General features: G+C 37.6%; 1 protein-coding gene across 1 annotated transcript in view; it reads left to right on the forward strand.

Moving 5' to 3' along the window:
* The window catches only part of COL19A1 (collagen type XIX alpha 1 chain), a gene marked incomplete in the record, with an annotated part of 3,251,042 nt that overhangs the window by 2,443,428 nt on the left and 792,619 nt on the right, over window positions 1-14,995 (forward strand). Inside the window, 2 exon segments of the mRNA XM_044063894.1 lie at window positions 1,001-1,045; window positions 6,691-6,768. Coding sequence (XP_043919829.1) covers window positions 1,001-1,045; window positions 6,691-6,768 — 123 coding nt within the window.

Below are 14,995 nucleotides of genomic sequence, written 5' to 3' on the forward strand. Positions count from 1 at the left end.
TAGAGTGCCAGGGGTAGTGCGTGAAAGAAAAATGTAAAAAAAGCTGAAAAGTAAGGCGCAAAAAACAGTGGTGCAACCAGTAAAACGTTATGGCACAGAAACGTGGGCAGTGATGGCAGATCAGTTGAAGAAGCTGTAGATGATGGAGATGAAGTGCCTGAGATGGGCGGTAGGATATACACTGTGGGACAGACCAATAAATGAAGATGTCAAATGAGAAGCCCAAGTAGCTTGAATTGCAGAGAACATCAAGGAGAATACATTACAGTGGTTTGTGCACATTTGCAAGAAAGCATGACAGTCTGATGAAGTGCATTGAGGCAGTTGGGAAATTGGGCTGGGATCCTCAGTGGTCTGCTGAACTGCAAACCTAGTGACTACCTAGCAGCCTATTAGTTCATTAAAAAATTCAACCAGTCAGTTAATTAATCAAGCAATAATCTTTTATGCTTCTGACCAAGACATGATGTTACTGAAATATCACACCATGTATAGATTTGTAAGATACACATAAACTCATGAAGGCAATGTTTTATCAAAGGGAGAGAGAGAGAGAGAGAGAGAGAGAAAGAGACATTGTGTGTATGTATGTGTGTGTGTGTGTGTGTGTGTGTGTGTGTGTGTGTGTGTGTGTGTGTGTGTGTGTGTGTGTACGTGTTTGTGTTTGTGTTTGTGTGTGTGTGTGTGTGTGTGTGTGTGTGTGTGTGTGTGTGTGTGTGCACGTGTTTGTGTTTGTGTTTGTGTGTGTCTGTGTGTGTGTGTGTGTGTGTCTAACTATACAGATCCAGTCATGATTTGTTACAATGACTCTCATATCCATTGTATTTTAGCCTGTAAACACAATTTATTTCATAATACATTTATACTAGAATTGTATTCTTGAATGAACAAACAAACAATTAATGAAAATACATATGGACTAGTATCCATAATAATAATAACCTAAAAGTTAATTTTATCATGATTATTATTCTGAGCTCACTTTTTATCATTCACTTAGGGTGAACCAGGTGTTCATGGAGCAAAAGGCCCACGAGGACCTAAGGTATGGTAACTACTTTCATTTTCTTTTAGACGTGCTCCTGTTTCATATACAAAAAAAGTGCACAGCATGGTTTTCATCCAAAACCCAGTACAGCTACTGCTATAACATCCTTCACAAACTCTGTTGCTAACTCCCGTGACAATAACAAGCTAGTCTCCTGTCTATTTATGGACCTATCTAAAGCCTTTGATACTGTTTCCCACAGACTACTACTATCCAAGCTAACTACCTTTAATGTCTCCAACTCTGCATTTTCTTGGTTGTCCAGCTATCTCTGCAATAGATTCCAAGCAGTTAAATGGCAATCTAACTTCTCCCCCTTCTTGCATGTACAAACTGCAGTACCCCAAGGCTCCATCTTTGGACCCCTATTACTTAACATTTTTATTAATGACCTCCACTCTTCTTCTCCACCCTCTTCAGTCATACAATATGCTGATGATTCCACAATCATCTCCTGCTCTGACAATATCTCCCATCTTCACACTGTCACCAAAGAGTATCTGCACTCAATCAAAAAATGGTTAACTTCTAACCAAACTTCTACTTAACTCTAAGAAATCTAAAGTTCTCTTTTTCCTCCCTGAATCGCTCCAATATCTGAAAGCTACCTTTACTCTCTCCTCCCTAAAGAACACTATCATCTCTGCTAAACCTCACACTAAGCTTCTTGGAGTTATTATTGATTACCAGACAAAGTTCGATCTCCATATTCAGCAGTGCATTAAAAAGACTCATCATAAACTAGGCTTGCTATACAGGCATAAAAAAAATCCTCACAGATGCTTCTAGGCTCTCCCTTGCACAAGCCTCCCTAGTCCCTACCCTAATCTATGCAGCCCCTATTTTTACTTACCTCCAATCCAACCTTCTTTCTAAATTGGAACTCACCTGTAATAAAATTGCAAGATTTGCCTCCAATCACCCCTACTGCTCCCATTACTGCTTAGCCTTAAAACACCTGGAGTGGCTGGAATTTCATTATCAAATCATACTACCCCAGCTTCTTATCATTCATGCTGTCTTATATGAGCCCTCCTCCTGCCACTCTCTCTCTTCCTCATCCATCCCTACTCTCCCAATCATGTACTACGTAGCTCTCAGCAACATCTTCTGCAGGTATATGTGCCCAACAAAAATATTGGCAAACTCCTCTACAGCTACTCAGTGACAAATGCCTGGAATAAATTACCACTTAGTGTTAGAAAAATCTCAAACCTTAACTCTTTTAAAACAGCATTAAAAGATGTTTTTTGTTGTTGTTGTTTGTCTTTCGGCTTTTCCCAGTAAGGGGTCGACACAGCGGAACTCCAGTACGCTAATGATTGGCAGTAGATTTTTACAAAACGCCGAGGTGCCAGCTCGACAGTCAACCTTCAGCGAAGGCACGCCCATTTACACACGCATGTCTTTCGAATGCTACCCAAACGCGGGGCGGACATGCAGGTTCCACACAGAAGGCACTCCCAAGCCCAGCTGATAATCGAACGAGAGAACCTCTTGCTGTGAGGTAACAACGCTACCGCCGTACCACTGCGGCATCAAAACAGCATACCCATCATAAATCATGGTCATGCTTATGCAGTCACCCAACTTAACACTATCTTCCCCTCCTCTTATACTCACCTAATACTTCAGCAGCAACCATTTTCTGTTCTCTCTCTCTCACAAATCTACTAATTAGTCAGCTCTTCTCACAGCCTATAGCTCTATGCTCTTGGAATGTGATTTTGTGCCTTGGGATTATTCCCTGTATACAGTGTACATTTATAATTTGTATGTTTCACTTTATTTTTTTTTGCATGTGTTGTGACCGTTATGTTAGTATCATTCTTTTAGTACAGCTTGCTACTTTTGAATTTCAATGTGTATTAACTCACTATACATGTTATAGCATGTTTTATTGGGCCTGTATTAGATCAGAGAAAAACCTTTTCAGTGAACAGCTCTTTGACAAAAGCTCATTGTCGAAACCTTGCTCCATCAACAGCTGCTTCAGAGAATTTTTTCCTATGGGAAAAAACGCTTGGCCAGCCTAAAACTTCACAAAATTTAATACTCTCCAAAATGGAGGGGCTTCGCCCCCACACCCCCCCTAACTAAATATACCAACTCCAAGATTGCACTATAGTTGGGGAAAGGGCAAATTCCCAATGATGGCCAAGCATTTTTTTCCCTAGGAAAAAATTTGCTGAATCGGATGTTTGATGGAGTAAGGTTTTCATGCCCAGTCGGACTAACCTGGTTAACAAATGTCAAATAAGTAAATAAACATAGATTTGGTATCTTTGCAATAAAAGTTAAAGGTGTTTTATAGGGTCCCTTTTTAGAGAAGACCCAATATGATATTTATACTACTAGGAGAAATTTGTCTAGGATATTGGGGAATGTCCCCTAAACCTTTTGATATGTGCAATGGAATCATTTACATCCACCTGAACTACCACAAACTGAAGCAGATGAAGCCTAAGTTGAACATTTCATCTGAAGGACAGCACACTTAGAAGTGCAGCACATCCGTTATGTTGCCCTACAGTGTCAACAATCGATCTACCAGGTGTAGGGATAAAACCCACAGCCTTCTGCATTAAAAGTGAGTGTGAAACCTGTTGTGTTACTGGTCCTACCACATTACTGATTTCTATTGTGCATTATGGATGTGATCCCACTGACCCTGTAAACCTCATTTATATAACTTGCATATATAAACTCAACTTTTTCTTAAGTGCCCAAATCCTGTAACCACAACAAAAGAGTTTCAGAACTCACAATCCATTTGTAAGTGGCAGTTGGATTCCCAACTGTAAGGGCGTGCTTAAGGACTAACAAAACCAGCTTAGGAAAAAGCTTAATTCAGAGACAACACAGAGTATCAGGCATTAGCACTTATGATTTCAGGTGTCTTACTTCTTCTTAATCCATAAAAAGCTTTATTCCAATTATACCCAAGTAGGCTTGAGATGCGTACATTCACCAAGAAAAAAACATGGGGTTCCTCTGATCTACAGAATTTATCTGACCAATTAATTTGTTAGTTTCAATTTATATTATTCAATCACAGGTGAAATACAAGGAAAAGAGATATCACAATATTTAGATATGCGGAAGCCCGTGTTATTTCTTTTCATTCTTTTTTGTTTTTGTTTTTTTTTTTTTTTGGTAAAAGTGCTCATCTCGTGGTCACTTTGACATTATTGGAATAAAGCTTTTTATGGATTAAGAAGGAACAAGTTTGACAAAAAGAAACTGTTTTACTTTTATCTGTAAAATATTGGAAATAAACTGTAATGCCTAAGAGTCTATGTTTCCATATCTAAGGCTTTTGGCATGTACGGAAAAGTAGAAAAACGAACCAAAAGACAAGTGGCAGGACGATGGATCCTCTTTATTAAAACACACTTTAGAGCTTTCATCAGTGGTATAAATGACTTCTTCAGAATTAAAAGAAAAATCTACTTTCTCTACTTATATAATAAAATTAAAAAATCACATGTTCTCAATGAATCAATCAGCTTCAACCCAGCCTGTCTTAAAAATACAGTACATATATTGTTCTTAAATATGTATGGCGTGTGGTTAGTATACATGCCTTATTTTAGGATGTTATGTTTTGTATTTATCTGTGAGTTTTTATGAGTTAGCACTGCAGCATTTATGTTTGCTATGCATTTTTTAGACATTTTCAGCTTTGAATACATAGCTTTGAATTGCTGTTAGATTTAATTAATTGATTAATTAGTTAATTGATTTTGAGTGTTTGTTAGAGTATTTAATGCAACTTTGAATTCAGTATGGTTATGTCTGATGAAGCGGATATAGCATCCGCGAAAGCGCTCACATTTTATTGTTAATAAATACCATTTCTACATTTGGAATTGCTTGTTTCGTGTGGTGGAGTTTTACCAATCTATCAACAGACTGCATTCCTTCCTTCTTGGGTTTGTTCTTTATACTACGCTTGGGATTTTTGGCTTTTTTGAACATGTTCTGTAGTATGTTTAAATACAATATATGTACTGTTGTTAAGGTAGGCTGGGTTGAAGTTGATTGATTCATTGAGGACGTGATTTTTTTATTTTATTATATAAGTAGAGAAAGTAAAGTTTTTTTCATTCTGAAGAAGTCATTTATACCATTGATAAAAGAGCTGAAGTGTGTTTTAATAAAGAGGATCTATCATCCTGCCATTAGTCTTTTGGTTCGTTTTTCTACTTTTCCTGGTTTGGAGCATATACTAACAAGTAAATTGAGATGTTAGTCCTATAAGTATGCTCTCGCTTCACCACCATAGCCTGGAACAATACCAGTAGGACTGCTGCCACAGTGCCACTGCATCAATCTTGAGGCCTTTTCTCCATTCTAGCTCTCATTTCCCTTTCTCTACTCGTATACTCCACACCCAAAATACTTCCAGCCTAATTTCCTCGTCTCCAGCTCTACCGTCTTGCTGTCTGTCCTTTCCCTAAACAATGCCTCTCTACATTCCCTTCTGTCTCTTTTAAAAGTTCCACTTACACTATCCCCTCTAGACCTAGTCTGTCCTCTCAACTACTCTGTATACAATCTACCTGAGACCTCCTCTCTACTGCCCCCTTTTAGGGCCTGTATTGCATTGCAACTACTATCCCTATTGTGCACTGATAGTGCTACGCAGCTGTACATGAATGTGATTGATTTTTAAAGTTGATATGCCTGTGAATCTGTTCTGTGTATGCAATTATAATAGAGTATCTTCTGCTTTTGATATTTGTTAATAAGTGTGCACTGTATTACATTATCTTACTAGGGAAATTATTGGAACTTTTTTCTCTTTTGTGTAACTTTTCTTTTTCATAATGATTTATGGAGCTTTTCTTTTCCACTAAAAAGGGGTTTGCTTTTGCTGACCCAGTCCGATTATCCCAATAACCAAGAGTAAATAAATAAATAATAAATACATTTTCCTTGAGTAGTCTACTGTTACTCTTGAAAAAGTCTCAAAGGTGCTTAAATTCACCATTTGCTATAACTGTGCCTTCTTCATCCGCAGAGAACAAATCAAGTTTCTGCAGGACATAACCAAAACCTCTGATTTTGAGGCTACTAGTTTTCATCCTCGTTACTCCTCACTCAGGAATGGATTGTTCCAATGCATGTCACAGATCATAGTTACTTAATCTCAAGGGGCGGGCGGGGGGTGCCAAAAACAGCAAAGATGCAACCCGTATGTTCCCAAATTGGATACTTTCCAAACTTCAACTTCACCTTTATATATTGTCCACAGAAATTACAAACAGGAGGGGAGACAGGGCACATATTCAGCAGACTCCTGTATCTACAGTGAATATGTATGACTTTGAAAAAAACTCTCATTCTGCAAATGCAAGAACCAAAACAGAAACTGGTGTACTTTAAGCAGAGCTTGATTATTATGTTTTTTATGAATCTACTGTCACAAGCATGTCATGATAATACAACTGTATTCATTACTATCTGTTCCATATTTACATTGTCATTTTACTGTTGGGGAGGGCTTTAAATAACCTTTACTGAATATTTTACTACACCTTAAATGATTGCAGTTTAACTGAAAATTTGGACTGCTTTATGCAAAAGATGTATCCTAGGCTTCTTGTAACTTATGCATGCGTCTTATCATTTGCTAGGGTGAAAGAGGTCTGCCTGGCATTCCAGGGTCACCTGGTGAAATGGGACCCTCAGGAAAAGATGCAGAAGGCCTACCAGTAAGTATAAATGTTCCTAGCATTTAATAACAGTTCTGATGAGAAATTACTTGAAATCAGCTTTCACCTCTGCCAATATAGCCATTCTAGTAGTACTGTTAAAGTTGCGTATTTTAATAGGCCATCCTGCTAATTCTGCTCAGCACACAGATGATCCATTTAATGAGTGTTTTCATATTTTTTTTTTTTACTTTTTTGGCAGTTTAGATTCCTTATGAACTAGTGTGCTAACGATTTTTCTAATTCTGTTTAAAATGTCCTTTTGTGCTTGAAGTACGTAAAGTACGTAAAGTATGAAAATAGATCAAATTCCACAACAAAAGTTAAATTATATATATAACTTGCTACTGATAATGTGACTCTAAGCAACCTAATAGAGCCTGCATTGTTTATGTACTGCTTGAATTGCAGGTTCTTGACAAGTCATCCTGTAAAATGCTTACTGAATTCATTTTAAACAGATTAAAGCATGCAGCCTGTACAGTCTCATGGAGTTCAGTATTCTAATACTTAATGTTTACTTTCTTCTTTAAAAGACCACCCTTAGTTTTTCCTGAGATCGATACTTTTAGGTCACATTACTCAACTCAACATCTATTGTCATTAGATACCCAGAGAATGATGTTGTATACAGCAGTCAGGGACACACCCTAATGTAACTACAAACTGAGGGTCAGAGATTAAAGCCATGCTGTTTGGTACCAGAGCCAGATTTTATACAATCTCCCTGTTGACAAAGTCAGTGTCCTTTCAAAGAACATGTAAGAATTTTGTCCCATTTCACATGTCTTGGACTCTGGGCCTCAACTAGTTTTGTTTCTTTCACATTTACTAAACATAGAAAAATATTTTACCAGGTAATGCCTCCTAATTTGTCTGTACTATTTTCTCTGCACTTTTAGAACTGTCCTGGATCAAATGAGTATTTATCCAAACCTTTAAATATACACTGACTCCTAGGCTTACAGCTATGACTAGCAAAACTATTAGATTCCATGCCATTGTAAACAGTCTATAGAATCAGGGTTCTCTTCAGTTACATTAAGTTAACAGATAAAATGTCCAGGGCTAAACATCTTCCCATAGAGAAAATATTACCTCTCTGAAAAATTACTTCATCAGGGTTGCCACATTTTACTTTACTTAATGCACCTCCTAACCAAAGGTTCATTGCTCCTTGGTTTCTTTTTCCCTCTGTCCAGATATTTGTCAATGTAATCTCTATTTATTCAGTAAAGCCTTGCCTGTCACAGGACCCACCCTAAAAAACAGCATGCACTGGGGCATCTGATTTCCATTCCTTTCTATTGAATTAAAGGCCATTCTCAAAACTATCTCAAAATGACCACTCTAGTGGGGAACAGGGATAAAGTCCTGACTATGGCCCAACCAACCAAGGTTTGAGTAGCAGCTCAAGTGACTGATGGAGCAACAGAGAGGGACGGGCATGCCCACATTAGGTGGGCAGGTGCTACTCAATGATGCTCCCTAAAACAAAATGTGATCCGTAGATGGGAGTTACCCTTTGATGAAGTCAATGAGAGGGGGGTGGAGAAAAGGACTGGGTAAGGCATATAAGTGAGCCCCCACAGATGGAAATAAAGATGGCCCTCAGAACTCCCTTAGGATCAACAGCGGCCCCCAAAAAACCCTGGAGTAAGTCTGGGGGAGAAGAGGCTATCTGGTAGACCCAGCGTGGACATCAGGGATTGTAGGCCAGGACAGTAAGATGATATGCAAAGGGAAACCAAAAAAAAATTAAAATAAATAGATCTCAAAAGGAAGCTGCATTAAGGATGTTGTCTGGCACTAATTATCATATGCACCGCCTTCCTAATTATTGATGTTATGCAGTTGTTTACTGATGTCATGTCTTGAAAATTGAAACTGGAGCAACATTTATGCATCTTTGAGCTATTTGTGTTTAAAATATAAGAGCTAAACTCATTATGGAAATCTATGGGTAGGCTTCTAAAGCTCCTCAAAGACCTAACGTAAGTATTAAGTACCTATGAATGTATGAATACTCAGACAAGCTGTAGGCTGTCCTATCGAATAACACATACTACACAGATCAGCTTTTCTTTATGTAGGCTTATTCTGAGATATATCACCAAATGTTTATTTGTTTTAAATGCCATTTATGTTCCAAGACAGCTTTAAAACATATTTTCCATATTTGTTGTACTGGTTCTTATTCTTAAGGCCGTCAATCAAAAAGTCATATTTTACATGTTGTACGTTATAATTAAATTATTTTGAAGTATTATATGTATGTGCATGAACTCCATATAAAGTGGCATGACTTGAGAAATGCAATTTTCAGTTGTGTAATGGAAGGTAAATTATTTAAAATTGATAACTAGTTAGAAGCAGTAACCCTTCAGAATCTTGTCCAGAGGCAAGACATGAAAATATTTTGAAGATATGAAGAATAAGACATTTATTTGTAGTTTATGGTTTGACTGCAATCTCAAAATAACACAAATGAAGCAAAATAAAGCATGAGTTTTTGGATAGTATGCAAAGTTTCTTCTTGCTAGGTTATGATTTTTATAGGTTAAACCTACCCCAAGCTCCTCTGGCCACCACCATCTAACCCCTTGAGACATATGTGCACTATCTGCCAAACTTCAGGAACTGTAGTTCTTCTAATTTATTTATTTTCTGAAACACATGACCCTAGGCATGGTCAAGGGAAAGGCAAAATGTATCTGCTTGTCTTTTTATCTATCTATCTATCTATCTATCTATCTATCTATCTATCTATCTATCTTTTGTTGTCCAAGTAAGTGATCTGACCCAGACAGGGTATTTTCTGTCATACTCAGAAGAAACAAATAAGGGAATGGTCACTAGTTATTTATTTGTATTTGTTAGTCAGGGTGGACTGCTGATCTATGTGGTCTTTTTTCTGTCAGATTAACTGACTTACTTTGAGTTACACTGTGGGCAAATGGAGGCTCAGGAAATCAAGCACTGAACTACAGGAAGCAATTGTGCCTGCATTCTCAGACACACACACACACACACACACACACACACACACACACACACACACACACACACACACACACACACACACACACACACCGTGCAGGTATTTGTCTGTTTAAGTACTTTTGTGTACCCTTTCTGAGCATTATTATGCTTTTCTTGGAGAAACTATTATTTATACATACAAACAGTACTGTCACTGATATTAAATCCAAATGCTTAAGAACAGTTACTGTCATTGTTGGAGCCTCCAAAACAAATTCCGTCTTTCTTTAATCACTTTACTGATACATGTCATATATGTCACTTCATACAGACAAGAGTTACTATGTTAAGTTATGTTAAAATAGAAAGCAAGTGATGAGTTGCCATGTAATGTTTGTGATGCTTTTCTTACAATAATAAAGAATAACACTGTAGAGGAATAGAAAATAGCAGTAAACAAAATGAGCCGTGACTATTCACAGTATGACCTGTCGATGTAAATAAGCCCACATGTTTAGCTCAGAACCCAAAGCTCAGCATGTGTCTACAGATCAGTTACTACTTTCTGCTAGGAGGATGCTTACACCATGGGGAAATTAGGCATAAGAATGTCATCAAATTTGCCTACATACCTCAAAACAAATACCCTGATTTCTTGTCATTGAGCAATAGATTTTTTCATTATGTCACTATCGGTCTATAATGTACAAAGCACCATGATTCAGGATTCAGTCCTGTTTCTCTCAGGTAAACCAGGGAAACAAATATATAAAAATCCATGTATGTCTGATAGACAATTCCAGTCAGGAAGATCAAAATTACATCCACCAACTGACATTCATATAGGTTATGCTTCAGCTTTGCCATAGGGGACACATGTTAAAAATACTCTGATGGAACAGATACTTAGTCATAAAATTGTAGCCTGTACCCGTTATGGGCAATTAAAATATTGTCTTACAAATAGGGGCTATACACACACACACACACACACACACACACACACACACACACACACACACACACACACACACACACACACACATAAATGGTTGCGATGTCTACTTCTGCTCTTATCCACATTGTTATCTGTGAGAATCCAATAAATATGACATGTTTTGATCTCACACATGGATTATTATGTTCCTTAGGTAATCATTTATCAAGCAGTGTCTACATGTAAGGCCAATATTGCTTTAAGTCACTTACCAGCATAAGAAATTTTCAAGATTTTCCAAGATCCCAAACTCACAGAAATATTCAGCAGAGGCTCCGTATCTACTTTCTACCAGTACCTGCGGCAGATCCCTTAATGTTTGTACACTAGCTTCTTTCTACCTTTTCCATACTACTGGGCCTTTGTGTATATATATCCAGGTGATTCCAAGAGTGCAGAAGAATCACACAGAAGCATTACTCAAGTCAGCGTTTCATGACTGACCTGCACTTTCTGGGACATTTGCAAGTTTTGTCAACTGCCTAACACATTCAGGGGGTGTTTAATATACCATGCCACCCCCATATGATAGAAGAACTCAAGGTACCAGTTTCTAGCCTGGTTCCATAATGGAAACACCATAAGTGATCCTTGAATAATAAGTTTAATTCCACTTCCTTCATTGTGGTAAATAAGATCTGCCTTTTCACTTTTCTGTACTTCCATCACATACATAGCCCATGGCTGAATTTTGAAACTTCTGAATTCGGTTTAGGAAGACAGTGCATGACACTGAAGACTTAGGGGCACCATACTATATCTAAGGCATTAAACAATCCTTAAATGTATGAAAACAACTGCTTCCATGTATAGAGCTTTTTTAAGATCTTATTAGAAAACTGGTAAGTGAAGTAGTGATTCAATGAAATACAATCCTACAGGAAGAAAACAAATGGCAGTTGTGCCTTTATGCCTGTAGAGACATGGAGTTAAATGACAGAGTATGTATTATATCAAGGCTAAAACTCGAAACACTCTATATTAAAAAATGCTTTTTTATAATACCAAATATTTCTGTGTATTGCTACTAATTTTATATATGAACAAGAACTGTCTTTGTTTTATTATTGGACTGATATGATTCAGTGGGACTGATCATGTGATTTGATGCAACTTTTAAAATGGCTATGCAATTTGTTTTTCTATCCAGTCTGATGAAGAATGTGCATGTTTGAAATTGTTAATTTATCTTAAATATTTTACAGTTTATGATATGATGTTCCTCATTTTCTTTTGTGGTATTTCACTGTGTTCAGGGGCACAGAACATGTACATTTGTTTTACTAATTGGTGACCTTGTAATACTATATTGTCTTGCTAGATTTGAACAATTCTGCTGTGGTTCAAAGTCCCAGCAACATTGGTAGAATTAGTGCAGGCTATGTACAAGGACCCAGTGACTCAAGTATGAACAGTGTTCAGTTTCACAGAGGTGTTCCCGGCGAGAGTAGGTGTGTCAGGCTCAGCTCTGAGCGCACTGCTGTTCAAACTGGTGATGGATTACATTAGTAAATAGGCTGAAGGGATCAGATCAACAAAGCTGCTGTATGCAGGTGATGTGGCATTATAGACAGACTCTGAGCAAGAACTTCAACAAAGGATAGGGGACTGGAATGCAAAACTGAAGGCACATAGGATGAAACTGAGTACAGATAAGACAGTGGTAATGGCAACAAATTGGGGAAATCTGAAGAAGCTGATAACTGAGACAGAAGATGAGATAATGGAACAGGTTAAGAGCTTCACATATCTGGAAGGGGGGTTGAGGAGAAGGGAAGTCTGAATGAAGAGGTCAAAGCTAGAATCAGATGGGCTGCAGCCAACTGGCATGGAGTGTCAGATGTAATGAATGGCAGAAGACTGCCAAAGAAGCTGAAAAGTAAGGCGTACAAGACAGTGGTGTGACTAGTGCTACTGTATGGTACAAAATCTGGGCCAGTAAAGGCAGAGCAGATGAGGCTCCTAGAGGTGGTGGAAATGAAGAGCCTGAGATGGGTGGTAGGATGCAGATTGTGGGACAGACAAAGAAATGAGGACATAAGAGCAGAAGCCAAAGTAGCTCTTTTTGCAGAAAAAAAATCAAAGAAAACAGATTACGGAGGTTTGGGGACATGCAGAAAAGCAGAAGATTTGGGAATGAGAGGAAGAAGGCAAGAGGTAACAAAGGCATCCAGCAAAGAGGTGGATGGATTGTATGAGAGAAAATCTGCAACAGTCAGGCATGAGTGTCGAAGAAGGCAGGAGTGTGACACTGAATTGAGAAAGATGGCAAACGTTAACAGGACAGCCTAATCCCATGTAGAAACTTGGAAAAGGGGCTGATGATGATGATGATTTCCTTCTTGGGGATTCCTTCCAGGTACCCTTTGAATATAGGTTTAATTCTGTTTTAATTTCTCCAAGTCCTTTGAGTTTCACCATGACAGGAATGAACACCATTCCTAAGTCAATGTATGAATAAAGTTGTTGAAAACTGGCATTGTTTCAGTCTTTCATGTCAGGTAGAAGTGCTCTTCACAGCACCAGCAATGTGCCCAGAAGTGACTCCTGCAATTCATATGGAGTCACATGTATCAGTAACATATCTTAGTATTATTGTAAAGACTTTTTTTAATAAGACCCATTGCTCCTACTACTATTGAAGCTGTTTGGGTATGCTTCTTCCACATTGCCTTTGTTTGTTTCTGTAAATCCTGGTATTTTATAACTTTGCGTCTCTCTGTACATAAGACATTGTAATCACCGGGTGTAGCAATTTCAATGATCAATGCTAATTTTGTCTTCCTTTCAAGAACTACTATGTCTGGTTTTCTCACATCTATTTTTGAACTGTTGGTAATGGGTGATCCGATGTGATATACACTTCATTATTTTCTGTAATGCTTTATGGCTAATGTTTCCAATGCTTCTCAGCTACTTCAATATTATAATGTTTGCACAATACCAGATACAACAGTCTTGCCACGTTATTATACCTTTCAGTATACAGTCCTGCCATTAGTGTATCACACCCAGCAAAAAGATGAGGAACTATTTCCATTTCTATTTACAAAACCTGCATTTGTCTGTTTCTCCCATATGTTCAGTGACGTGTATGTAGTCCACTGTCCTGGGCTGCCAATATCAACCCTTTGTCTTTTGGTTTAAATTCTCCTCATTTTAACCATTCCTGCATTTGGTCCTGATTGACATGAGGTTGTTTCAAGAGTTTTCTATACTTGCAACGATATTTATGCATTTTCCGTATTTCTTGCCTTCTCATGTGATCCTTCACCTTTTATTCTTTCTTTTGTTTTTTTGGCATATTCAGTTGCTGTTTTATTTTTATCCACTTCTGGTTTGATCTCCATTCCCACTTGACACCGATATGCTTCTGCTAAACTAAGCAGGGAAGTCATTTTAGACTTATTCTCCTCAAGTTTTAAAACTTTCACTATATTTGGATCTTGTGAGGTTAGCAGATATGTATGCAGTCCTACGATTGCAGATCTATACGTGTAATCAATTTTCGAGGAGACCTGTACCTCCTTCAGAGAGGGGAATATATAATCATGATATACACTGATTGTTATAAATCATTGGATAAGCATGAATCATTATTCTTGTTTTCCTGTCCAACTTATCCACTACCTTTTGGAGTCGGTCAGTCACTCCAAAACTGTAAGTTAGGACAGGAAGAGCAAAGTGGTTTATACTTTGGAATTTGTTCTTAGATGGCAGAGCTGTTTTCAGTATTAATTTTAGTTTTCAGAAATATTCCTTACTAAATTTTATTCACATCTGTTCATGTTTTGTTGTTGATCCTTCATCAGTTCTGAAATATGTATTCACTTCCTCTTGCTCCAGTTCTTTTATATCACATTCCTGTCCGAAACTGATATTTTCTTGGTGCTGCAGCTTTCCTGCTTTAAAGGTCACTTTTGCACATTTATAAGAGCAAATTATAATATAATTTGAGAAAGTTTCAATCACTTGTAGTTGTGCTTTCAGTTCCTCATCTGATGAACTATACAATTTTAAATCATCCACAAAAAGAAGATGAGAAGTGCACACACCTTGTTGTTTTCTGGGATCTAAATTGTAGCCATGATCTAATCTGTTAAGTAGATAGCTTAACGGGTTAAGGGCAAGACAAAAGAACAGCAGTGACAAAGAGTTAGAGTGGAATATCCCCTTGGAATTTTTATCTCCTAAATAATAATTTGTCTTTTATCATAGCTTAATGTGTTTCATGATCACTGTAATGTA

This window comes from Protopterus annectens, chromosome 2.part2 (assembly GCF_019279795.1).
Source record: "Protopterus annectens isolate FY-2018-M chromosome 2.part2, PAN1.0, whole genome shotgun sequence".
NCBI lineage: Eukaryota > Metazoa > Chordata > Ceratodontiformes > Protopteridae > Protopterus > Protopterus annectens.